At 36.5% G+C, this 27402-nt stretch overlaps 2 protein-coding genes across 3 annotated transcripts; both read right to left on the reverse strand.

The window, feature by feature from the left end:
• Positions 1-4899: 4899 nt before the first annotated feature.
• TLP8 (tubby like protein 8) lies at positions 4900-8428 on the reverse strand. Its single transcript, XM_010270173.3, has 9 exons — positions 7781-8428; positions 7561-7675; positions 7238-7414; positions 7039-7094; positions 6818-6914; positions 5939-6028; positions 5741-5833; positions 5511-5578; positions 4900-5367 (listed from the first exon to the last, which is right to left on the reverse strand). Exons 1-9 carry the CDS (start codon positions 8272-8274, stop codon positions 5292-5294), a joined length of 1266 nt encoding a protein of 421 aa, XP_010268475.1. The 5' UTR covers positions 8275-8428; the 3' UTR covers positions 4900-5291.
• Positions 8429-12480: 4052 nt separating this feature from the next.
• On the reverse strand, positions 12481-21934 carry LOC104605416 (phosphatidylinositol 3,4,5-trisphosphate 3-phosphatase and protein-tyrosine-phosphatase PTEN2A-like). 2 transcript variants are annotated; one of them, XM_010270172.2, is made up of 13 exons: positions 21798-21934; positions 21040-21515; positions 19772-19873; positions 19629-19685; positions 19462-19527; positions 17156-17332; positions 16945-17031; positions 16791-16855; positions 16647-16723; positions 14501-14547; positions 14215-14345; positions 13393-13462; positions 12481-13249 (listed from the first exon to the last, which is right to left on the reverse strand). In XM_010270172.2, exons 2-13 carry the CDS (start codon positions 21466-21468, stop codon positions 12710-12712), a joined length of 1848 nt encoding a protein of 615 aa, XP_010268474.1. In that variant the 5' UTR covers positions 21469-21515; positions 21798-21934; the 3' UTR covers positions 12481-12709. The 2 variants fall into 2 exon arrangements, with proteins under 2 accessions (XP_010268474.1, XP_088749233.1); XM_088893107.1 differs by lacking the exon at positions 21798-21934 and having other exon boundaries at positions 21040-21539.
• Positions 21935-27402: the final 5468 nt, after the last annotated feature.

Below are 27402 nucleotides of genomic sequence, written 5' to 3' on the forward strand. Positions count from 1 at the left end.
GTTGGTGTTAAAATCTTCTGAAATAGATAACGTGGGTTAGTAAAAGTCCATAGATTTTTGTATCAGTGGCTGTACTATCTAAAAATCAGTAGAACAAGGGCTAACCTAACGTAGATGTTTATTTAAACTGACAAAGAAGAAGAAGAAAAGAAAAGAAAGACAACCAGAATCATAGTGTTTTGGGGTTGGAATTTGCCCCATGAATAGGGATCAGTGAAAGGAATTGTTATGACCTTTTTGGGCTTCCAACTAAGATTCCCTGGTTAAATGCCCCCAACATGGCGACTATCAGAGCTCCAAAAAAGGTGCCAGCTGGTTCAGCTAGTAAAGTCTGTGGATGTAGCTCCCACTTCCCACTGGTCTGAGAGACAGACTGATTCCTGTCTCCACCCTTCCCCACCTCACTCTCAACTCAAAGCTTGGTACCAGAAAAAAGGGTTTCACTTTGGGTGGGCTCGGGTTGAGCATTTGTTAAAGTTTTAAGGACTGGCCTGATGCAGTGCAAGTTCTTCAACTGGGGTACCCTGATTTGCACCCTTAAAGCAATAAGAAAGATTTGGGGCCCAAAAGATCCCTCTAACCATGTTCTCTCCGACCCATCATCTATGGGATAAATTCAGACTAAAACCTATATTTGGTGAAAAATCCGGGGAACCCACATTGGCCATCAGTCATTATTTTGAAATACAGTTTCTAGCCGCTTTGAATGGATGATGTATATGTTTGGCATCGATGTTGCATATATGGCAAGAAAACGGTGCTGTATATGTGTAGGTTGGAAGTACCATTTTCTGAAGCAATAGTGTCTTTTTTTTGTTTGTAAACATTGCTGTCAGGTAAAATGTTTCCTGGGGCAACAACACATTCTGTTTGGTACTAATGCTCCATATCTGTTTTCAGCACCGGTACCCATTATAGGAAGTCTACGTCACTGTCACATCATGTATTCATTGGCAGCAATAAGCTCCAAATTGAGAAAATGCCGAATTTGGCATTTCCCCATACCGCGCCTTCTCGATTTCCAAAACGTGGTTTAGAGCACCATTTTTTATGAAAAAACGGTTCCGAACATTCTACTGTTTTCTGGAGCACCGATTTTTTCAACGTGGTGTTGATATATCACCGTTTATTGGAGCAACGTGTGTACTTGTTGAGTGGCACGTGCATTTAGACAAATGCATGTGTAAAAGGTCACTATATGAATGAAGAGAGAAAGGAGTCAGGATCTGCTTCTCACACAACGCTCCTCAAGCCAACATCACAGTATGTCCTGACATTGACAACATGTTCAATACTTATATTTATTATTCATAGGGAAATATTCTCAATTCAGAGTAAGATATAGTTATGAGATCGGTGTGAGGCGCGCTTATTGAGGAGCAGATCCCAATTCGAGAGGAAGGTGTTATTGGATTAGGCCAAAACTGGGCATGCAAAAGTGTGACATCGACGTGAAAATTTCTTTTCCTTGCGTGTTATATATAATAATATAAATATTAAATATAACAAATATAGGAAAAGTTGGTAAACGACTGTATCTTCAGCTGATCCTTTGATGTATTGCGTTTGTTATTTTATTTGACTGAAACATTTTTATTAATATTTTTTTATGAATTGAACCAAAGTACAATCTCTTCTATTAAAATTTGATTGAATGCTCATTTGCTTTGATGTCTGAGACATGGGAGACATGTCAACTACTTAAGCAAGAGTGGCATATCTATGGACAATCTTATAAATTACCCTACCAAATAGCACCCTTGACAACTTCTAACCACTTTCTCTATTTGATACAATAAAATACATTTATATGCACATGGTCTAAGCCATTATCATCAAAGCCTTGTCTTAACTATATGGGGTCGTTTACATGAATCCTCTTTTGAATTTATATCTATTTTTAAGTTATAGGCATTTAAATCATTTCTTATCACTTCTGCTTTAAATCTTTTTTTTTGTTTGTTTTTTTCGTCTATTAATCCATGATTTTTTGACCCCTTCAACTTGTAACAGATCATATAAATTCGCTAACTGTCAATCTTAATCCCGGGTCGAATGCTTATTTCTTTTTTGACAAGTATTGAACCTATTGGCATCTATTTGTTTATTTATTTATTTATTTTACTAAAGTTGAGGCCCAATATTTAATGGGCCTCACTTTCGGAATCAATAAAGTACAGAAGTTTTTGGCCACTCAATTCCAATTCAATCCATTTGGAATAAAAGAAGGTTCATATATACATGTTTTAGAAAAGATCAAAACAAAAGTGTCCTTTTGGCAGGGACCCATTTTCTAATGAGTCCAGATCAATTGTATGTCTGGATTCTGGGCTTCAAAACAACTGTTTTTTGTTCAAGTTCTTGTACTTACAGCTGCTAATACCTGTACCTTGTCCCTCAAGCTGAATGAGTTGGTACTCTTGTGTGATTGGTTAATCCCAACCAGGAGTTCTAATCTCACCAAAAGCTTTACAGAACTTTCTGAAGCTACAATTTTGTTTGAGGCAAACCCAATTGAAATTACAATAACGACATGATATGGTTATATATTTATTTAAAACTAAATTAAATTAAGGGAATTAACTAACACTATAAATAACAAATACCCCATAAAAATTTTGATAAAATATCCAAAATTTTCAAAAAGAAAAAAGCATTTCATTTAACTTAAAATAAAATGCTGAAATTTCAAATTGATCCAAGTCAGATTGTGTAAATAAGGTTTAATAATCAATTAATCATGTGCCTAGTCCTCACATAGTCACATGTGAGGATAGAAATGTCAGCTTAGAAACAAAAAATATTGTGGCTGCATTTGTTTCAACATAATTAAGAGGGCATTCTACAACGTTTTTCTTGTTGCCAGTTTCAAAAACAACTCAAAACTATCTTGTTTGAAAACAGATTGTTTTTTCAAAATAAAAACGCAAAAAGCATGTTATTAATTTCTGCATTATAAAATTTGTTTTTTGTTTTGAAAACCATTATTTTGCTGATGTATAGTGATATATGGTTTGAAAACTAATTTCTAAAACAAAATTAGACTTCAGGAACATGTTTTTGCTTTTTTTGTTGATATGGTTATTTCAAAAATAAATGAAAACAAAAACATTCATTTTGTAGAACTCCCCCTAAGTGGCACTTATTTTTGTTTTCAAAAATAAAACCAACCATGCTGTCGAACAGCACCTCTTAAATTGACAGAAAAATTTTTCAGGATAAAATATTTATTTGAATTTTGAATTATATTTTCATCTCTTCTATGATGAAAATAAATAAATAAAAGGGACTAAAACAAAAATTTTTGCTATAAAATGGGTGGAAATAATAACTGAAATAATTAAAAGTTACACCAATTTTACAAAGAAATAAACTGACCCTATGGATCAAACTACCCCAAAAGAAGAATGGTTTCTTTGATTGTAAAGTATTCCTTAAAATGAAGAATTGAGAAGGTGAAAATAACTGAGAAGTACCCAAGTGTCGTATAGGCAGAACTCCATTTCCAGTAGTGGTCGGATCAGATCTAGAGCACTCTGATGGCAAATAGAGATTTGCCAGATCTGAATATGATGAGTGTGGCACCTAGGTATAAGCCTTGGGTGAATTCAGTTCAGGTCAAAAATCTATCAAAACTTGTTCTACATTTAAATGTTGTGTGGTTCAATTTGTGGCAGATTCGACGTTTATAAGGGTTAGGTTTTCCACCTTTGGAGTTTGGAGTCACCAGGCTTCTTTCTGTTCTTGTAACTGTTGCATTTGTGAGGCTGTGTTTCCTTGCCTTGAGACTGAAAAGACTCAGTGCTTTAGTATGTTCCAATTGTATTTCATGATTATTGAGCAATACTTGGACTTCATTAAATGAGTGATCATCAGATTGAATCAAGATAGATGTAACTAATTCAAATCGGGTCCAAGCATGGCTCAGAGTGCACTTATGAACAACAGTGATCACTGAAAAAATACAAAGACTGTCTGAGCAGATTGTTCGTGGAGGCTGGAGCTAGCTTTCCATTCAGCCTTGCAGCAATACTCCCCCCCCCCCCCCCCCCCTCCCCTGCATGATGGCCTAAGTTTGTCCATACCGTTGGAAATTGAAGCTATTTTAGTGCCTAAACATTTTTCATATTTAATACCCCATGACATTTCTTGGACAATGTTAAACTTATGACAGTCAGTTCAGAATGGAAGGATCATAACTGGCAATGAGTCAGATTGCATTGGCTTCCTACAGTTTTGGATTTAAATTAGCTAATTGCCTAACTATGGTTTGTTTTCTTGATAATAATAATAAAGTTTCTGTTGCTAAATTTGGTCTTCTCCTTCTTGCATTGATACAAGGCTTAGAAGCTACATTTTGGAGTAAAAACAGTTGGTACTGAGCTGGAAACCATACCTTATAAAAGATTATCAAGGACGTGGTGCAAACTGCAAAGGTGAAAACCATACATCAGCACTTTGAACCACGCCTTTTACTTTTTTTTGTTTTTTTTTTCTCAAATTTCAGTTTTAAGACTGCACGCGCGCGTGCGTATATATACACAGAAGTTTCAGGGGCATATCATACTGATAATTTGAACCTTGATCAAGGATAATATTGATAGGAGGTTTTAGCTCTAACAACTCTTGGTTTTCTTACCTGATTATTTTATAAGAAATACATTTCAAACAGGAAAGGTGAAAACCATTAGAGCATTAAGTGTTTCCCTGACTTTTTATCTTCAAAGCGTGTATAATAAAAAACAGGTGACTTGTCCTGTTTCTGTAAAACAGGATCAGAAAACAGATAAATCACATCGTTCCTTAATTCAATATGTTAACCTGACAATGCCAAACCTTGAGAAGTTAGAAGCTTAGAGCATATGTAAAGCAAGAATTTAGAAAAGCTCAAAAGCCACATGGTAAGCTGGTGAATGCTTTTCATTAATCAGAAATAACAGGTCATCGTTCAACTGACAGCATGATAAATGCATACATGAAATCTTGGCATTCAGAAGTAACAGTTGATGTATAAGCAAAATTTAAGTGGAAGAACAATTCAAGAACTGCAGTCTAAAGACTTGCCCCTTTTTCTTTTCTGTGTCTTTCAGCATCCTAAATGAAAATAACATACAATCTCTCCTTCCCACTTCTGCATTCACTAGGACTGATCTATTGGATATCTCAGAGCCGCATCAACTATACATAGAGAAGATATGGACGTTTTATGCCATCAAGGGCACCATTAAAATCAGGGAACAAAAACCTTTTGTGTTCAGAGATTGAACTACAGAAGGGATAGCTATTTCTTATTACATTGTGCAACAGAGCTTTGAATCTATGGATGTCAAGCATATACAGAAAGCCTGGTAACCAGTTAGTGGATATCTGCACAGAACAAAAAGACTACTTAGATTTCAATTTCCTCCTTTAAGAACATATGCACAGATTCACCTGTCACATTAACTATATTTGTATTATTTCCCATAACATGGACACAAAGATATGGAAAGGTTATTGCACACTTGTACCTGTAATCCAACACATACTTCGATTTCCCTACTCTTCCAAGCTGCAAAATTGACTGTTTTCCATTCTCCTGATTCATTTAACACAAATTAGACTCCAGAATCATCTGTATCATAATTGCACATAGACATACACATTTACATGATATTGAAAGTAATTCATCCAAGGTCTATTAATATGCTTCATTCTTTCTATTTTAGAGGTATTCTTGGGTTCTGAAATTTTATGTTACCTCCATTGTCAGCTGGAAATTTTTTACTGAGCTTTGGATTTTAAGTCCGGTTCTTCCCCTCTCTCTGAAGTCTAATTCATATCTCTTTGAAATCTGAAGAAGCATCACAAACCAAATAAAGGAGCAAGAGAAATCAGTCAAAAAATAGTTAAGGTATTTCCATCATAATATTTTTCAGATGTTTTCATGCTCACTTACACTGTTGTAATGTGGAACTCTTGAGAAGAGTTGATGGACTTTATTTAATTTCCCCTGCCAGTCCTTGTGAAGTCCGCTAATATGTTGAATCTACAAAATAGATATATATTATTGCATAAACCTTTTAACAACTACGTGGAAATTGGGCACATACTCTGAGTAGATCTAAAACATATTAATCAAATATTTCATATAGCATAGTAGACACCATGGACACATGAATGTCATACATGAATGGAAGGAAGCACCCATAATTTGATACATCTGAAATGAGAAGTTTCCAATGAAGGTGTTTGGCATTGTCAGTTTATCCTCCACTACATTTAATTTGATGTTTCTGAAATGAGAAGTTCCCAAAGAACGTGTTTGGCATTGTCAGTTTATCCTCCACTACATTTAATTTGATGTTTCTGAAATGAGAAGTTCCCAAAGAATGTGTTTGGCATTGTCAGTTTATCCTCCACTACTTTTAATTTAATACATCTGAAATGAAGTTTCCAAAGAGGGTGTTTGGCATTGTCAGTTTATACTCCACTACACTTAATTGATAAGCCGCATCAGAATTTTAGCATAATTGGGCAAAAATTGGGTCTGTTCATACCTGCTTATGCATAAAAGCCAACAAAACATTAGATTGGGAAGGCATATGATGTGCACATTGAAAAAATGAAAAGAAAACCACTTTTCTGACTCCTGAGTTGTCTCACCAAACACCTTTAACACTTTAAATGCCTAGTCAGCCTATATCTTTACCAAACAAATGTTAAAGGATCTGGCATGTATTGCACTGTTGGTTATACTTAAAAGCAACCACAGATAAATTCCACAATGCCAAACATCTAGAATTAGTCTCATTTTTCTACTTCTCTATGCTCATACCTGAGAAGTGTTCTTTAATTGCATGGACTGGTGCTTGGGTATCCATGCTCTCATGCTTCTGTAACTTCCTGTTAAGGTGGTTACTGTAGGCGTATATCTGTCAAAACCAGAGCAAGTACTAATAAGTAAAGCTTCCATTGAAAAAATTCTTTTATGTTTTTGTAGTAAAGGAGCACAGACAGAAAAATGAAAGAAAGAAGAAAAAATTGAGATTGGCTTACGCTACTACTGCAAGCAATAACTTAGACTGTTTCTGCAGTGAATCAACCGGCTTACCCTGCAATCAAATGGGTAATCTTGAAATTTAGAGACAGGCCATCTCTCCTTAGTTTTTCAGGTTAAAAGAAAGAACATTTGCAATGACATAGATGAACTTTATTCTACACTCAACGCACACGAGGAACAGGAAGTAAAATGAACCTGGCCTAATATTTGATATTTTGATCCCATGAGGTTAGCTGTAACAGTCCCTAAGAAAGTCTCATCTGATCTACACAATATCCCCTTTGTATTCTGAGCTATTGTGAATTCAGACCGTCCATTTCGCCGTCGATGGTGAGCCACAGCTAGTTTTCGATCCTGTCTTCCGCGACCCTCCTGTTTTCCAAGTTTTAAAGAGAAACAGCCTAGTAGTGTGAGCTTCTAGAGTCAAATTGGGTTCTACAGAAAATTTCCTTAGTTAAAAAGGAATTATATTTAAAGCCAGAATTGCAGAAAAAAAATTGAGGTCGCAGAGATCTCACATTGGTATAGAGTGAATAGAGAGTTCCCCCATCCAATCCCTCTACTGAGGCTTCCTTCACTATAACACAAGTGCACCTCCCTACGTCCAAAGGCAAAGGCCTACACAACAAAGACCTGAAAGTGCCACCACAACCGCATTAATCACAAGCCTAATTTCCATTCAACAGAAAAAATAAGAACTAATAACGTACAGAGCAAATCCATAAGAGGGTATCTAACCTATTAGGCAGAGTAGACCAAGAAGAAGCAGGTGCAGCTTCCGAATCTGAATAGTCCCACATGTTTGACGAGTTGGATTTATCAGACTCTAATGGGTCCCAGATCTTCAACCCAAATGTCGTATCAGGCTCGTTCAATTGCATGCATAGCTGAAGGGAAGATGGCCTCAAGATCCTGTTCTTGGGTCCCAATGAAGGAGGAGTTCTCCCATCAAGCAACTGTTTACCCTTATTAAGAAAACCCCCCTTCTCCGTTGCTGAATTCTCTTTGCCGTTGGAGACATTGGGCACAACATTCTCCTTGTTGGGTGTGGCATTTTCCTTGTCATGTGAGGGGCTATCCAGATTCTGGTTTATCTTATGGCAGAGCACCCCACCATTGCTGCGGTCCCCTTCACTACTGCTCCGGGTGTGCTTGATTTCATTGAGGGGATTGACATAGAGCGAATTGTATGAAGATTGGCGGGGAAATGAAGATTTCTTAAAACCAGTCATGGCAGAGCAAGAGAAGTTTGGGCTGAGAGAGGTTCTGAAGGGGTTGTTAATTGTTATGGACCGGAGACGAAAGCTACTGGAAGGGCTGGATTCTTGCCTTCTTGGGATGTTGTTAGATTTTGGTTTCTGCTGGGGTCAATGGCAAAGATTGTCTGAAGTTCTATAACTGCATTAGAAGATATCACACAGATTCAGATTTCAGAGAGAGAGAGAGAGAGAGAGAGAGAGAGAGATTGGAATTCAAATTTGAATGGCATAGGGAAGTGTGAGTTTTAGTTATTGAAAGTGGGGCCAACGTTAAGTAAAGGGAATTGTCGTGTTGTGGTTTGTCGTTGAACTTTTCAAATTATTGAGGATTGACCCCTGTGATTCTGTGAACTGTGAAGGAGGTGGGAGGGATCTCTCAGGCGGGAAGGGAGTTTGAATAGTTATTGATGGGAGTCTACGCGCGTGTCACGAGGATCAGTATGGTACTTGAGAGTTGTCAGTTGCGAGGCAACAGCTATAGCAGCATTAACAGTTCTGTGGAGTGGGCTGTCCGTCCGTCCGTCCATGGAGTACAGGACAATGGATTTTAGAAACTCGAGAGACGAGAGCTACCACCCTACCCTTGTTTTTGTCGGTGGGTGGTGATTATACGAGAGCGCTCTCATTATGGCAACCAAGAACGCGCTAGCAGACTTAGGCAGGGATCTGCTGTAAACAAAACGCTCCCAACACCCACTAGGTCTAATGTCCTAATAATGATTAATACTGAAACCCTTTGCTCGAGAATAATCTTTTAGCACATTTTTGCCTCTAAAGTTTTGAAAACACTTTAGATTAGACTACAAGGATAAATATGCCATTGAAAACATTGAGCACATAGCTCAGAATGGGACCCTAGGGGCTTTCAAAATGTTAAAATACCTGATCAGACAAGTCTGATCGCATGATACGTCTCATTAACATGATTAGTTGATGCCCATAGAGCCTTTACTCAAATGGGACTTGCACAAAATATATAGGCACTTGAGATTGAGATTGGTAGTTCATTTTGTTTTCCATCCGTAGGCTTGTTCTTGGATTGTGATTTTATCAGGCTTGAGAATATTATCTCCCTCTTAGCTTGTCTTTTATTGCTACTAATAATTGTTGCCCAGAAGTTCTTATGGAAATTCATGCTTGAGAGCTTGCTGATCCTGTTTTTTCCCATTGACACATTTCAAGTGGCTTTCACGGGAGACCAACAATGAACTTGGCTAAATGAGTTTACTTTCTAAGCATTCAATATAAAGTCATTTTTCTGCTATTCCTACAACATTTTATCATATTTATGATCTAGAGGACTGAGCCTGTGTGAATTTGATTTGATTTGATTTGTGCCAATTACCATTCTTGAATATATCCTTGTTGGATTTTGATCTCATAAGAGATTAAATCCAATGGGTTTGATTGGTAAATTACATGAGAAATTGTATCTCCACACTTGATTGAAAAATCAGTTTTTTCTCTTACAAAAAACCCAGTTTTGAACTTGTCCCACATTGGAAAATTATAAGTTTTGTTTTTAGTATTTCAATAGGAATTGATTTACACTCCTTAGAATTAGTAGAGGAGAGTATGGGGATTCGATACCACGCAATGCACGCGCACCCGTGTGTGCGGTGCAATGAGGCGCACTTTGCTTGCACCCGCATGGCTCGTGATGAGCGGCTCTGGTTTTGGTGCGTTGATGACCGTTGATCACCGTTGATGAGATCAACGGTCACGATTCGATCGGGTGTGATCAAGAGGCACAATTCAAAGTTAACAGTCACCAACTGCTAACTACCTTTTAAACAGTCACAATGTTTGAAATTGTGACTGTTCAAGGTGCCTTCTCTAAATTTTCTTCATACCTCTTCACAAATTATTTAAGGAACATGAATCAGACTCCAAAACACACAATTTCGAAATTCACTCTCTCTCTCTCTCAGTCCGGTCTGCTACAGTCTCACAGAAAGTTTCTCTGGAGACTCTTCAACTTTGCTGGTTGCAGATTCTCGCCCAAGGCTTTGTTGTATCTTGGGAACGAATTTGCCTGTAACCTAATAGCAAACTCAGTGAAACTGAGTGGAGGCAAATAACGTTCTAAAGATAGTGTCTTCAGACGTGCCTCAGAGCTTATCTTCCAAAGTTACAGTGACCCCATCTTCTCCAACAATCCTTGTGTGAAAGAGACAATGAGATTGCACCTTCTTGCACCATTCCTCCTTTTCGCTCAGTGATGAAATACACCATTCAAGGTGTCTCTCAAATCTTTTTTAACATATGGGTAATTGGACATCACCTTGTGGTTGGAATGATCCATTGTCCTTTAAACCAGAATGATTTCTTCAGTGGGATTTGGAATTTTCACATTGGTGTTGGAATGATTTCTTTGTGATATTTTATGTTTCCAAGTGAATTTTATGATAGAAGACATAAACATATCTTTGTAGTTGCTTCTTAGTCAATCCAAGGAGTTGCGTTTTCACGATCAAAACATATCTGCTGGTTACATGAAGGGAGCCACCAGTTATTTACTGTGTTCTCTATTGTGCTTAATCATCAACTTTAGTAAAATTTATGCCATTGTTATTGTTTGGATTGCCTCCTCTTTATGCATTCATTTTCATTTTTGATGAAAAAAAAATTTCCATACATGACCCACTAAATGATTGATCCTGGTTTTTGAAATGGGGAACTTGGTTAGTAATGGATGTTGGAGTCCAAACCCCACATCCAGGGCCTTACCTTATACTAGTGTGTCATTCTCTTGTAATGTATTTCAGCAGATATGTTTTCCTAAGGAGTTGGAAAAGAGCCTTTTGGTTCCTCCACTTAGTTCCATTGGTGTATGTAGTTGCATCACAAACCACAGGTTTCTTGGCATTAAATCTATATGGAAACCATGAACTTCTGCCATGGTTCACAAGTTTCTAGTTTTAGTAGAATTATTTTAACCTGAAGTTTTTTAAATCTATATGAAAACCACAGGTTTATATAGTGTTTATGTTATTGAGGCACAAGATGAGAAAATGAGAAGAGGAAGAAAGTTTGAAGACTACAGTGTATGCACACATGTAGACTAATCAAAATAAATTCTTTCTTTTTTTTTTTCTTATAAGACTAAAGTTCCCAAGGTTATCAAGAAAAAAAAAAACAAGTTATTTTGTATTTAAATTTTAATTTAGATGAATAAAGTTACAAGTTTCTTTGATAATTGAGATTTGTAACCAATTAAAATTAAATTATAGGTTATTTGTAACAAATTTTAGGTTATTTTGGCAAGTATAGAAAATAGAGATTTAGTGGCAATCGCAATTGATGACTACCATTATATTAGTGACGATATTAATAAATTCGTCACTATATAGTTATCTATAGTGACAGACATGTTCGTCTCTATTACATATTTTGGTAACGGGTACAAATATTTGTCACTAAAACATATAGCAATAGTGACAACCGTATGCCACTATATAAATTTTAGTGATAAACACAAAATGGTCATCACAAAAGCAGAATATAATAGTGACGAATATATCTATTACTATATAATATTTTAGTGACAAATACAAAATGTTTGTCACTAAAGTAAAACATAATGGTGACATATAAAACCGTCACTATAGGTTATAAATTAGTGATGGATTTTTAAATTCATCACCATATGTTAGTGGTGCCGCCTATAGTGATAAACATAATTTCATTGATTGTTTGTCACTACGGGCTTTTTAGTGACAAATTTCTTATCTATAATGACGTTTTCATTTGTCACTAAAAACTGATTTTCTTGTAGTGCCACTTTCTAGTGTTCCAGCCTTTTAACAACAATTACGGCCTCAATCATTACCTTGAGTTCTCCTTATTGGCTATTTGCCACAACACATTTATCTGTTGTAGCATATAAGATACTATCATTTGGAGCATGCAACACAAAATCAAAGGTAGCCTTACCCCTTGTTTCTATGTAAGAGCCATCTGTGTAAATTTTGAGATGCCTTGATGTGCTCCAGAGGTCATGCTTTTGTTGTTCATTCTAAATCTGCAAAAGTCAAGTTGAGGTCTCCTTCTGGATTAAACCTATTGATATGATTGAGTTTATGAAATTAAATCTTTTGGGAGAGACCTTGTTCTCTAGAAATTTCAAAAAAAAAAGAAAAGAAAAGAAAAGAAAAATGTATTTGCTACAAGGACAACTTTAGCATTGCAAAGGAGGGGGGCTATTAAATGAAATCAAATTCTTGTACCAAGACAGCAGAGAATCTGCCAACTAATGGGACCGACCCAATACACAACCAATATTAAGAATGAACAAATACACGCAGATATTCACTTGGACATCTGAAGATGCCTGTTTGATCCTTACAAATAATTTTCTGTACAAATTCTTTTGCGAGCATCTCTGCTGTCAAATGACACTCCTGGTTCATTCACTTTCATAGTCTTCATCGTCTCCGAAAGAAAAGACAGAAGCATCAGCTGCAATAGCCTTGAAATCATTGGAGGTTGTTGAGTCCTTTGGAATGTCAACGCTCAAGCCAGACCTACTGTCACTATCAGTGTTCGATTCATTTGCAGATGGTTGCTGTGTGGGTCCTTCGCTTCTTAATGAAAACTTTTCAGTCCCATGAGTTAAAGCTGCTACTTGTTCTTGAGTGGTGCCGGTCTGGGGACCTCCGGCAGTGGTACTAGCAGGTCCTACTCCAGAAACTTCTTGAGCTTCCCTATTCTTCGAAGATCCACTTTCTTCTCCTTCACTGTCTGAAAATACATCATCTTTATCTGGACTTCCAGAGTCTTTATTTGCGCTGGGAGTTGCTGCACCTCCATCACTTGGGACAGGACCTGTCCCTGGGCTTGCATCAGATTTCCTGCTTGCACTTTCAGTTCTTGGCTTTGTAGGAATTGTGCCATTGTAGTCTATTATCACAACCTCAACCTGGAACCCAGGCGAAGGCAATTTCCTCTGCATGGTACAGATCCCGTGAATAGCCAAATGACATACAGAAACAACCAGAAAACAAGGGAGGAGAAAGGGAGAGAACTTGTATCAGAAAAACCACTCCCCAAATATCTTTCCCGCCTTAAAATATATCTACTGCTGTTTACCTTGTCAAACCCATCAAGGTCAGAAGTGTTCAAGATTTTCCGGTTTTCTGTCATTGTTGTATTCAACCAACTGGAAGCAAGAAACAGGAAAAATAGAGACGTTAGTTACAATTTGAGAGAGAAAATCAAGACTTGCAACTCCAAAGAATAAGGTGAAAATTTAAGACTAATGATAATAAGATACTGCACAATCCTTCAAAGTTATTAACATTAAAGTCTCCACAGTTGAAGAAAAAGAATATTAAAATTAGAGATTTACCAGAAAAAAAGGTAAAAAAAAATGCTTATATGCTTTATCTATTTACTTTTCCCAATCTTTACCAGGATTACAGTCTTTTTTTTTGGGGGGGGGGTTAACTAGGATTACAGGTTAAACTATAGGAGACTCTTTTAAGTTGGACAGTATGCCACAGATTATTAAGAAGATTGTTGGAAAAGGACAAAATACCAAAAAGATGAATACTCAATAAATTAATCAGGATACTATGGGGGGAGAATAGCGTATCCAGTCTAACTCTCTTTATATTACATTATGTCTCTTTATTCCTGTAAAAAGCCATTGCCCAATTTTCTTCCTAGCTATGTGGGGTGTTGGGAGAGATGGACTGCGTAAAGACCAAACCTTTGGCCTTTTTTGCTTTTTTTCCTTTTTTTTCTTTTTGCAAGAAGTGGCTTCTTGCAGATTCCACTCTTATTCTCATGCTTGTCATCTTGAGGTTTAACCATTATACCAGCCAATGGCCCCTTCTGTACTCTATATTTGATAAAAGTTTCAGGAAATATGGATATAGATGAATGCTAACGTGCTTACAATTCACATACCAATAGAAATCTCCTTGGCGGTCATGAAAATGAATTTTGAAGTCCCCAGACACTTCAGTCAGACCAGTCTCCCCTGGTAGAGCAAAGACTATGATCCCTTTCTTTGGTGCATTAAACCAAAAATCTTCTGGCTGAAAAAGAACAAATACATGGAAATAAGTACGAGGACCATACAGGTTTCAACTACTAGTCAACAGTATTATATTAAAGTCCAAGGATGTTAAGGTAACGTCCATAATTTGACAATGATCCAAAGGAGAAAATGAAATTTCAGGTAAAAGCCTACCATCAGATCCTTAGTTCTTGGGTGCTTTTTGGTAGAGAATAGAACTCCTGTGCATAAAGAGAAATATCATTGTCGAATCTCAAAACACATGTGCATACATAAACATAAAACAATAACCAATTTATGCTATAGTATATTCTTTGCTATACAGGTTTTTCAACTATACAATGAAAATATTCAGTGTATCCACCAAAAATGACAATTTTTTTGAGGAATTAAAAATGGCATAAATTCTGCCATATAGATTTTACAATAAAGGGAAATCAAAAAGCAGGCATTAAATAGTTAAGTTACATCCAACATATATTTGACACAAATAGAAGTCATAATAAAAGATATGCCACCAAGACTCAATTTGCAATAATCAATGAGAAAAACACATTTCAAACAAAAACTTTTTTCCAGACATCATCTAAAGTTCTCCTGCCATAAATAAATAAATAATTAAATGACACCATCAGGCTTCACAATTTCCAATAGTTCATGAACCACAGGAACAAAATGACTTCAGCATCAAACAAGGACTGAAAGCCACAATCTCAAACTAAGATGGTTAATTGGTGAATAAACAATATCTCTATTGGCATCTTCCTATTTCTAAAGCCACAATACAAGATAAATGCAGTTTTTTTTTTCGTCCAAGTAGTTTGAAATGAAAACTGATGTGAGACAATGCTGATTCAGTGTAGCTTCTCAAGTAATGACTCATGGTTTCCGTTCCATTGGCATCGATGAACCAAAACTAATTCACAATGAGTTCTATTCCACCAAAAGTTACGAGGATGATTGCACTCCATCCCACCAGCATCAACAAAATATCTTTCCCATTTCCCACCATCACAGTTGCATCCAATCAAGAAAGACAAGAAAGCCCAATATTCCTGTTTCTTTGAAGGTTTGGACAAGTGTGTGTACTAGTAGTATATCTTGGGGGACCATTTATTTTTGCCAAGGCCACAAAGCTCATTATTCCTGTTTTCGATTTTTCTTAATAACGTTTTTACCATTATGTTCAAAAAATGACCAAAAATCCCATGTACAGCCTGGTATCTTCCAATATTCTGAAAGCCAATTCATGTTTTGAGTAAAGAGGTGATCAAGTAGTGTGGTATCTTCCATCAAAGTTCAATTTCACCCTACAAGGTAGAGGTGGGGATCACCTTTCTTGAACAAAGGGAGATGAGGAAGAGGAAGTCGTTACGGCACTCCGACCTCTAAAAATGTCATCTAAAGAAAAGTTCTTGAAAAGATTCAAATATTTCAGCCAATGTATGATCTTGATGGTTATGCCTTCAGTAAAGACTTTTCATGGGACATTGATAAGAAATTTAAGACAAAGGGACAATGTATACAGGCTTTAGGGCAACCCCATCCCTCCAAGGGCTGAACTTTTGTTTGGTTAGTGGATATGGATAGTATTTTAACATTAGATCACTTGAAAATAAGAGATAAAAGGGGATTTCATTTGCCAAATACATGAGTAATGTACAAGAGGAAAGAGGAAAACCTTATCCTCTTATTCAGCAAATGCACTTTTTAGAATTAATGTAGGAGTTCTACATAGCATTTAAGCAAAGAGTAGTTCCTTCACATCTGGAGAAAAATATTAGGAAACAAAAAGCTGAAAATTTTAGTATTATCCCTTTTGTTGTATGTTGGGGGCATGGAAGAAAGGAATAGAAAATCTTTGAAGACAGATATACAACAAGAAAAAAATTTGGTAGTTGATGCATATATAATGGTGGCTGTAAATACATAGAGTTAGCCATCGAAGTATGTTAAAACCTACTGGGGGCATGGACTTTTAGACAGCAAATGAGGGAGATTTATTGTTTAGCAAGGGAAACGGGAGTAATCATTATTTGGACAAGGAGGTCAGCCAACAGTGTGGCTGATACTTTGGCAAAACAAGGAACTTAAAGGGAAAATCATTTTTGGGATGTAATGTAACTTTTGGGAGAAAATATGGGGTCAACACTCATGCTGTGAGGATTGGCATTGTATTCCTTTACTAATTCAATGAAATTTACCATTTCCAATAAAAAGAAAGTATGTTAAAGCCTAAAAAAGGATAGAAAAACATAGGCAACAGCACTGTGTGTAACCATTAGAATAAAGACAACAATAAAAGAAGACAACATTATACCATTATGATCAGAGACAGTAATTGAGGGCCTAATCCAGTAAGGACACTTGTGAAGTCGAAATCCCCTAAGCATGCACCTGCAGAAAACATAGTCGATTATCGTGTGAAGATTGAACACCACGCAGTTTCAGAGATGATTAATACCTACGCCCAGGCTGGTTTTCCCCATTGAAGTATGTTAAGATGCGCTCAAAATACTTGACATATCTCTGTTAACAGAGGAAATTATTTATCAGATAGATGTGGAAGGCATCCTTTGATTGAAATATGTATTATCATATAGCAGAATTTGACTTACAATCTGGCTTGGAAGCACTAGCCCCTTCCCATCCACACATCTTTTTTTGTTGTAATAGTCAATGGACTCCTCAGCAGTTGGGAAGAACTAGTAGAAAGGCAGATATGGTAACACTACTGTCAGACCAATAAAAATTAAAAAGCAACATGGCCAATAAAAGTAACATAATTCCCCTGATGCCAGATAATAGGAGCAATGGAACATAACACACCTTCAGAAATAGAAGAAGGCTAGAAATCATTAGCCCAGTCCTGGCCATGCCAGCTTTACAGTGAACAACGACCACATTCTCAATGTCTTCCTTCAACCATGAGTATGCACTTTGGCAAAATGATACGATGAGTTGAATGGGGGGGCAATTATGATCATCAAATGGAAAGCATGCAACCTGGAAATACGAAAGACTTCAAAAATAGGAAAAGACTGATGTGATTTTTTTTTGTAATAGACTGATCAGCACAAGAAAGCAACCCCAGAAAGATATAATCTTTTTCAATTATTAACAGCACTACAAAATGATAAAAGATAGTCATATTTAATTCTTTAGCACATAATATGAGTTTCTATCTCCAAGAAGCTATAACTGTTGTTTTATGTATCTATCTGAAGGTGCCATCTGGCTCACTTGGTCAGTTCGCTGCTCTCTAGTCTGTAGCATAGATGGGATCAAATCCCACATTCACCAGGTTGGGGGCTTATGGGTTTGGAGGAAGGGCTACCCCGACTTTGTAGCCCCATCACCATCCAAGTCTTGTCCCCTGTTTTTTTTTTTTTTTTGATAAATAATATCACATTTCATTAAAATCAATAGGAAAATACAGACCCTTGGGAAGGTGCGAGATGCCTCCTCTCCAACACAGGAAACCCAAACAACAGAAACTATAAAAACTATAACAAGGAGTACACGAGTGCTACTACAAGATTACAGTTTATCCCAGAACTGTGTTTCCCTATTTGTCCCTTGTTTTGCCAAAATATCAGCAAGGGTGTTCGCTGATCTTCCCACCCTGTAACAGCCTTATCCCCTGTTGTGTAGCCCTATGCACCAAAAAAAAAAAAAAGCATCTATCCAAGTATCAGAAAGTCTGTTAGTTGTTCTGTCTGTTTATCTAGAGCACCTTTCCATATTTCAAGTAAAGAAAAACCACTTTTAAGATAAAAACAGAAACAGATGTCTCACATTCTATTATTCTTTAAGACTCATATAGCATATGCTAGCCATGCTAAATCCTCTAATTTTTAAATGATTTTCTGTCAATATACCATCCATTGCCACTATCCAAGCAAAAGCCTCCACCCTTGAGGGATAGGGTTACCCTAAATATCCTTAATAGAGGAAGATGCTATCTGGTTTCTTGTGATTGCAGAAAAAAAAGTCTCTCTCTCTGATATTGAAACCCTAACTTCTCTATATTGCTCAACAGCATGATACACTATCCAATAATAGTCTCCTAAACTTCAGGCACCACACCAACTGATTTCCTCTCAATTTGTAGCATTGATGAATCTGTATATTGTGGGTTAAGCCTATATAACCTTGGATAGAGGTCACAAAACCTCCCACTTCACTCTACTGCACCATTCCCCAAAAACTTCTAAGATTCTTGAAGGTCTTGATGGAACAACATAATTTCTTTCCAGACACATACCCCATATGCGGAAGACACCTCCCACCGATCAAAAATGATAAAAAGACACTTCCCTAGGTTCCCACTCAATCTAACCACCCCATATTTACCAACAAAATCACCCCTTCTCCAGTGTGTGTCCCTCTCTTTCTCTACACCAAACCTTTTAAAAGGTCTTACCCTCCTTAACCCAATCCTATAAACTCCTTTGGTCTACAAACCTCAATCCAATTCACCTAATAAAATTTATTCCCTCTCCCATCTCCCATCTCCACCCCAAAGGAAATCTTTTTGAAGTTTCTCCATCCTATGCACCACATCAGCTGGAATTTTCAAGAGGAAAAAAACTTGACAGCACACTCATAATTAGTGTATTTCAGGGTGGAGGTTGGGGAGAGATGGGGTTATAAACCAAGGGGTTGGACTGTTACAAATACATATACCAAAGTCTTAAGGACAGCAAATGCTGATCTGTTTTCAGTGGGGTGCTAGGCACATTTCCATTGTAAATATAAAATTTTCCACTTAAAGGAATACATTTTCAAGTTACCAATAAGAAAACAAGTATAGAAAACGTAGGATCGATTAACAATAGGAGAGATAACAGAAAAGAAAAAGTAGGAACAAGGAGGAAAATTTGAGCCAATCAACTGCTATACAAGAAGTAGAAAACCCTATGTTTCAATAAAATAGATACTATTTATGGGTTTCCTGGTTGTCGAGTTTTTTTTTTCAATATAAAGAAAAAAGGAAGATTTTTTTTATTAGAAAAGTGCAAAAAGAAAGATGAAGCTTATGATATTTTCTCCATGCAGTGGGTATCCACTAAAGTTTTACCTGTACACTATAACAAGAATCAGGAGAGCAAATAAAGAGAAGAGGCACATACCTTCCCCTCAAATAGTGATGCATCATACAACCTCTCTGAACAAAGATTGTATACTTTGTATTTTCCCTATGAAGAAAAGGTTGGTTGGCAAGAAAAGAACAAAATCTAGTAAGTAAATTAACAGATAAGTAATTCTCATATGATACAAGTAAATAGATTATCATTACCTTGTGATGAGTTTCAAAGAACTTGATCACTTCTTCCATGTGGTTTCGGTAGAATCCCTGCATTAACATTTCTCACCTAGCCTCATAAAGGTCATGTGAAACTCAACCAACTAAACTTCAAGTGGAAAACATTAACTGTTTACCTCAACATATCCAAAAAATCCAGAACTCATGTCCCCAGCAGGAAACCCCATTGCAATAATATTCTCTGTGATATAAGTCATATCCAAATCGAATCCTCCTTCCTGAAACCAGGTATAGAAGTTTTGCTTATATCATAACATCAAACAATGAGAAAATCCAGGACAGTAATATCTTGAGCAGGGACAGCAGAAACTAAGAAGAGTTTGAGCACTCGGAACCATGTTTTGCAATATCAGTGAGATACAGAAAATCTCCCAATTCTCTCAATATATGACATTTAGTAAAGATGTAAGACTGAATGGGGAAGGTGGAGAAAATAATGATGTTTTAATGTTTGGATGAAGAGTGGAACTAAGTCGGCATGAAATAGGGTCAAAACTGATCTTGAAATGTAGGGTCTAATTAGGTATGAACCAGGTTTTTTTTTTTTTTTTGATAAGTAGGTATGAAATAGGTTTAAAAAAAGTGGAGTTTCAAGTTTGTAACTATATTCTGAAATTTCTACAGGGGAAACCATAAAAATTTAGCAAACTAGGATTAGGATTTGAATACTGACAAAGGATATTAGCACTTCCTAATAGTGTAAAAAAGACATTCTACACAACATAGTAAGGTAAAAGCATATATTTATGAGTAAAAGTTTTCCATCCTGTTAAACTGGAGTATTACCAAATACCAATTAAACTTGAAGTTATAGTCAAGAAACAAAAGATCCAGTTACCCTTATTCTTCATCTCCATTAAACAGATCTTCTCTGGCACAAAAAAAAAAAAAAAAAAAACTATCGTTGTGTCTGTGCATACAAGATTTACAAAATGATGCACCTAAATGCTTAAACAGAGCTTGACAGAGAAATTGTAGAACGTATTATACTTTGCATGCATTACAATTGCTGGGCTTAATTACTAGAAACTCCTAGACTAGACATGTGCCTCAAGATGTATATAGAAAGTGCAGATAAATTGAAATTTGGTCTTACATCAGAAGTTTGTCCTAGTAGATAATAAATCAGAAAAACTAGCATCAGCTACTGTAATGGGAATATTTAAACACTCGATAAATATGCAAAAGAAATATAAGAAAGCAATTTATTGTTTGCCACAGTCAATCCAAGTATTAACAAATATAAATTCACTGGTCATACTTATACATCAAATTCCAATAGAGTATGAAGAAAACCAAATTAAAAAAAAAAAAAAAAAAAAAAAAAAGAAAGAAAGAAAAGACACCTCCACCAATCATAAAGAAAAATTAAGCAGTAGGCTACCTGGTATCTTCGTTTGTTTTGAGACACAATGTGTCGAGCCTTGACCTGCACAGCCTTAACTGCACTCCTTGACGAATCAACCAACCCCTTCGTCAATGATTCAAGAACACCAGTCTGAGGAGCCGTGGAAACACCCTCAGCATTCTCATCTGCCACAGGAGCTTTCGGGGATAACCGCAGTCCCAGTCCACTGGTAAAACGCGCAAGCGTTGCCTTGGCGGAACTTGAAGTATGCGACTCCTCTTGCCCCGAAACCGAGGTCTTTGGAATTCTAAGACTGAAACTTCTGGCCCATGAAGATATGGCAGAAGCAGATAGTAAGGGCGGCGTATCACGGGCAGAGTTATCTTGTGCAGAAGCTACAGGTGGCTGCACATCAGGAGCCTTAGCAGGAGGTGCAGACGATGAATCAACAGTTTCCTTGTCCATTTCTACCCAATAAACCCCAGTCACCTCAACACGAATCACAGCTTAACCTTCAAATGCCAACCATATACAATCAAAACTATATCGATTTCCAAATAAGGGCTGCAAAATCTAACAGAGCACACTGAGACTAAATTAATACAGAAAAAAAAACTTAATTTTCATATTTTCTGATCTGATCCTAAATCCTAACAGATTTGAGTATAAATTAACATCGAAATGAAAACAGTGTTCATCTTTACAGATCTTCCTAACAAATCTCAAACATAACCAGAAGCAACAAATAGAGAGATAGGCGAAGGCACAGAGAGAGAGAGAGAGAGGTGAGATACCGGGTTTCAGCCACGTCGTTTCAGAGCAGAAAGAGAGAGGGAGGGAGGGAAGAGAAAGACGTAGACCATTTCGCAGGCGAAGTGAGATCGGTTTTTGGACTTGGGAACTTCTTGGGTCTGGGCCCAGAACTCGACACGTGGCACGATCAGAACCGACTAAAACGGTCCCATCAACAAAAACAGTCTGGTTAGAAGAGTTTTGGCCATCTGATCCTTGCAAAATATCAAAAACATATCTATTCAGCGAGGAATGCTAGCACCACGGTTAGCTTCTAGACGTAGCGCAAACACTTGAAACACGCAAGTCGTGTGGGCCCTGCATTGGGTATTTTGGATAAAACAAATGTTAGCATCACGGACTCACCGTGCGTGCACATACAATGGAAAAGACTATCTTACCCTTCATTCTCCTTCAAATTTTCAGAACGGTAACATTTGAATTTGCAAAAAAAAAAAAAAAAACTCATAATCCAACAGCTCAACACTGACCATACCCATTTCAAAGACTTATATGTGGAATATCCCAGGAGAGCCAAAGCAGTAATCGTTTGAGAGATTGACATTGCCTGAATCAAAATTGAAGCCTATAGAGCCCTTTTTTCAGGAGAAGTCAAGCAATGCTCACATGTTAATGAAAAGTCAGATTGAATGGAGAGAGAGAGAGAGATCAAATGGCTGTCAGCACCGAAGTTCCATTATGTTATCCCACAGTTGTTGTTGGTCCAGTTTCCAATCTTCAACTGTGTCAACTGTCAAGTGTTGTGGCATGTTTGTTCAATTATCAAGAAAAACTAAGGTGATCATGGTTTATTGAATTGGCATTGAAATTTCAGTTTGATTGGCCAAATTTAGTGATTTTTTAGGAAATCCACCAAAAATCGATTCTTGAAATCTGTCCTTCTCAGAGATCATCATTTTGGGTGATTTTCTTATTTCTATTTGATTCCAATTTTTTTGAGGATGACATGGCATCCAACATGGCATTGAATAATAATAACTCCAATACAAAAATAATCAGCACTTTTGAAAATCAATATCAAAGAAACTCAAAATCGGCTTACATGGCAAAGGGAACACTTTCTAATAGTGTTCTCTCTTCCTCTACTACGACCTCCCCCTGAGTCATAACTTCCACCACTTCCACCACCACGACCAAACATGAGACTACCACGGCCTCCTCGAAATGCATGTCCTCCCCCTTTATTATCACGTCCACATCCTTTTGCTACGACAAACATTGATCTGTCAGATGTTGTGGTATTCTCTATGGGTCTCAATGAAATCCTATGAAATCAAGCAAATACCTTTTCAAGTGTAGAAAGAGAATAACCTCCCAATATTTGTGCTCTAACCGGTTCATATTTTGATTTTAACCCCACTAAGAACCTATTTACATCCAATTGTTCCCTTTGTTGTTGCTGAATTTTAACATCTGGAATTAGGGGATGGTAAACGTTGAGTTCATTTCTAAGGTTCCTCATACTGGCATAATACTCTTCTAAAGTTTGATTTCCTTGCTATAAATTGAAATACTCTTGATAGAGCTGATATACTTTCTTAATATTATCCTATCTAGAATAAAGTTTCTTAGCATGTTCCCATATTTCATTGGTTGTATCTAAGAACATAAAGTTGACACTTATCTTAGGTTCCATATTGTTCTACAATCATGCCATGATTTGGGCATCTTCTTGTTTCCAATCATCAAGCCCTGGGGATTCAACTGATGGTTTATCCTCCTTTACATGTTTCACCTTCTTCTTAGCCTTGAGAAAAACCTTTACTGACTTGGCTCATGGTACATAATTTTCAACATTATGTTTAATTGATGTCATTTGCACACCTAGATAGTTTGAGGAAATCATCACACCAGATTTCTGATCACCACCACCATCTCCAGTTGCTACCATTGTGTTCCCCAATACAATTTCTAATTCTGAATTATCAACCACCAAAAAAATATTATTGTTAAGTCAACATTGCAGCAGTCTCCACATCACCTTCAATAATCTCTCAACCAGGCACAATGAAAGAAAGAAAAACTTGATGTAAACCACCATTTACACACGTTCGCCCATCTCTTTCAGCAAAAAAATTGTTTTCTTCACACCACTACTGATAACCAACCACCATAGATGTTACTCAACAATCACCAAGAACCCTCTTGAAACTACTCAGTAGAGGGCCTGGAACACCACCACACGACCATTAGGGCTGTCACTCATGGTGACAATAATATTAGAACTACTAACCTAGGGTTGTCGTACCTTCCTAACACTTGTAATGAAGATTGTGGCAATCCTGGATTACCAAAAAAATTTGTCGCAGCCTTCTACTTGTGCACTTCAGATTGTAGCATAGAAAAAAGAAGAAAAGAAGAAAAGGAAAGATCGCAGGTCCAGGATCTTGAAATTGCAACCTTCTCCTGTATTTAGTGCTCTGATACCATGTTTCAATGGTTCAGGTAAGTCCTGTCAGAGAGAGATAGAGAGATAGAGAGAGAGAGAGAGAGAGAAGAAGAAGAAGAAGAAGAAGAAGAAGAAGGAGAAGAAGAAGAAGTTGTCAAACTAGTCCTAGTCGACCATAATCTTTATTATATTAGAATTAGGGTACAAGGTCAAATATACCCCTATTAAGTATGGGACAAGTAAATTAAAAAAAAAGGACAAAACAGAATTGCCACATCATCACATAATTTAAAATAGAACGAAAAGACTAAGCCACCCTTACTCAACCAACTCTAACATGCTCGATTAGTAGTGAGACCAAATCATTAAGGAAACCATTCCTAACACAATCAAAGCACATTTGCTAATTGGGCATCACAGAGCAGCAACAACAAGAATAACTTAGCCTAAGTCAAAAAAATCAAGTAAGGCTTAGGGATGGCAATGCACGGGTTCAAGAAGGGTTTTGTAAATTCTAAACCCTATCCTCCTCCTTAAACTTCCCAACCCATACTGGCCCCAAAATTCATAGCAAGGCTGGATTTTGAGAATCCAAACCCTCTCTATGCATGAAAATGCAAAACCCACCTTGACCCTACCATCCCTATAGTCAAGGGTAAGGTAGGTTGGGTTTAAAAAACACATCTATTTTTTTGTTATTTCTTGTTATATATAACTATTAAATAAGTAAAATAACATGAACAAACATAAAAAACTTCAATTATTTGATTAAGACATGTACGATACATACAAACTATCATTTATCCTTCACACAAATATTATTAAATTTAACACCTAATACATAAAGTTCATATGCTTTCTAACAATATACAGGGTGGGGAGGGTTGGGTTTAGCTTAATACCTTACCCATATAGGTTGTAGAATCCCCAAACCCGTCCCACCCTAAAATCTGTCTTTTAAGCACAAAAAAAAAAAACTATCGGGGTAGGTACCCACACTATAGGGTGAAATTGCCTTCCCTAAGCTGAATAGATGGTAGAGCCTAAAACCATGTTTGGTTCGTGGGAATAGAGGTCTAGAATCAGAATTGGAATGGACTGTTCTGATTCAAATTGTTTGGTTGGGCGGAATTGGAATCCCATTTCCATTCCTATTGAAATGGCATTCCCCCATATGAGGGAATGGTCATTCCCATCGGCTCCCTTAGGAATGAAATCCCATTCTTACAGATTCTAAGGATTTCAAACCTTCTTTGCAAGCCCCTAACCCTATAACTCAAATAGTTTTTTGGAATCCTCCCTCCCTAGGTTGGATCAAGCTTAATGTTGATGGGAGTATTTTTTGGCTTCTAGTGCTGCTAGTTTTGGAGTGGTAGCTCAGGACTTCACTTGAAAAGTTATTGCAACTTCTTTTGGTGATCTTAAAGCCCACTCGCTCATCCAAGTGGAGGCTTTTTCTATGCTGAAAGGTTTGGACTTGGCTTGGGACCTCCAACATTCTAGCATTTTTGTACAAAGCAACTACCTCAATTTGGTCTCTGCTTTAGGTGCTGGTAATGCAGAAGTAGCTAGAGATGATATCTTTTCCCAGCCTGTGCATTTCAAATTTGTAAATTCAGGGCTGCCCATGAGTTGGCAAAAAAGGGATTGCAAGTTCAGGTCCTTTGTTTTCAATTGTCCTCTTTGGATCCAGCAATGGGCGGCTAAGGATCTGGTGAATCCTTGAGTTTGCCTCTTGTATAGTTTTCTTAGGTCTTAGACTCTTAGCCTTTTTAATATAGATGATGCTTTTACCAAAAGAAAATTCCATTCCTATTCCTGTCTAAACCAAACAAATTATGGGAATGGATCATTCTAATTCCAATTCTCACTCCAAGTGATTTCATTTTCAATTCCAACTGCAAACCAAATGAACACTAAACCTTATGTCTATGATTCTTTTGTGAGTTACATGGAACTTGGAAGAGAGAGAGGAAGAAGCAAAGAAATCATCAAGGAGAAAGAGCTCAAATTTTTGACTTGTTCTCAAATCTCTATCAACATCCTTTTTTTCTACGTTTTGACTGGAAATCCATTTTTTTGTTCATTAATTTATTTAAGGGTAAAATACAAAAACCTCCCCTGAAGTTTCTGACAATCATAAAAACTTTTCCCTATAGTTTCATTTTAACAAATACCTCCCTGAACTTTTGAGAAACTCGACAAAAACCTCCCTTCCGTCACCTTCCTAGACGGAAAACGTTAAACTGATGCACCCACTTTTTCCAAAATCCCATTCTACCATTTTATAAATTATTTTACATACAAAATTACTAAAATAACCCTATTTTAATTTGACAAAAACCTCATTTAATGATCATCTTTTAACTTTTTTTTGAGTTAAAACTGGGTTATATAAGTAATTTTGTATGTAAAATAATTTATAAAAGGGTAGAATGGGTATTTGGAAAAAAACTAGTGCATCAATCTAATGTTTCCTGTTTGGGAAGGTGACAGAAAGGAGGTTTTCGTTGAGTTTCTCAAAAGTTTAGGGGAGGTATTTGTTAAAATGAAACTATAGGGGAAGTTTTTATGATTGTCAGAAACCTTAGAGGAGGTTTTTGTATTTTACCCTTTATTTAATTGAAGTCTTCATATGTTATTGTCTAGGGGTGAACATTATTCGGTTAAAACTGAATTACCCAATTGAAAATTTCGGTGTCGGTTTTTAGATTTAGAAATTTGGCTAACCGAAAAAACCGAATTAACTAAAATTCATTATATAATGTATAATATATAATATGAAATATATAATATTTAATATATAATGTGCTATATATTTATATATTAATATGTTATATATAATGTATTATAATGAAATCAAATTTCATAATAGATATTATAATATATATATATATATATATATATTATAGGTTATAATATATAATATTATATATATATATATAAATATATTAGATTCAGTTTTTAACCGAAAGAACCAAAAATTTTGGTTCGATTATTTCGGTTTTATTATAATCAGCTTTGGTTCAATTTTCATTTTTTTATTTCGGTTTTAAAAATTTTGATTTATTAATTAAAAACCCGAATAAACTGAATGCTTACCCCTTTATTATTGTCTTTGTTGGGGTCTTCGTTTCTCTGTCTTCTTTTTTACTGGGTGTTGAATTGAATGATTTATTAGAAAATTTTTGACTTCA

This window comes from Nelumbo nucifera, chromosome 8 (assembly GCF_055504915.1).
Source record: "Nelumbo nucifera cultivar China Antique chromosome 8, China Antique-T2T, whole genome shotgun sequence".
In the NCBI taxonomy this organism is placed as follows: Eukaryota; Viridiplantae; Streptophyta; class Magnoliopsida; order Proteales; family Nelumbonaceae; genus Nelumbo; species Nelumbo nucifera.

Bases quoted from the DNA above. Each gene is read 5' to 3' on its own strand.
- LOC104605416 (XM_010270172.2), bottom strand. From the start codon at position 21,468: ATGGACAAGGAAACTGTTGATTCATCGTCTGCACCTCCTGCTAAGGCT. The intron at 19,686-19,771 runs GTAAACAGTTAA...ATGTTAATGCAG, and splicing joins GATTTTTTGGATATGTTGAG to GGATTCTACCGAAACCACAT. The intron at 16,856-16,944 runs GTAAGTCAAATT...CTCTGTTAACAG, and splicing joins TAGTGCTTCCAAGCCAGATT to AGATATGTCAAGTATTTTGA.
- TLP8 (XM_010270173.3), bottom strand. From the start codon at position 8,274: ATGACTGGTTTTAAGAAATCTTCATTTCCCCGCCAATCTTCATACAAT. The intron at 7,676-7,780 runs GTTAGATACCCT...TGGCACTTTCAG, and splicing joins TGGTCTACTCTGCCTAATAG to GTCTTTGTTGTGTAGGCCTT. The intron at 7,415-7,560 runs GTGAGATCTCTG...CTTGGAAAACAG, and splicing joins TCTATTCACTCTATACCAAT to GAGGGTCGCGGAAGACAGGA.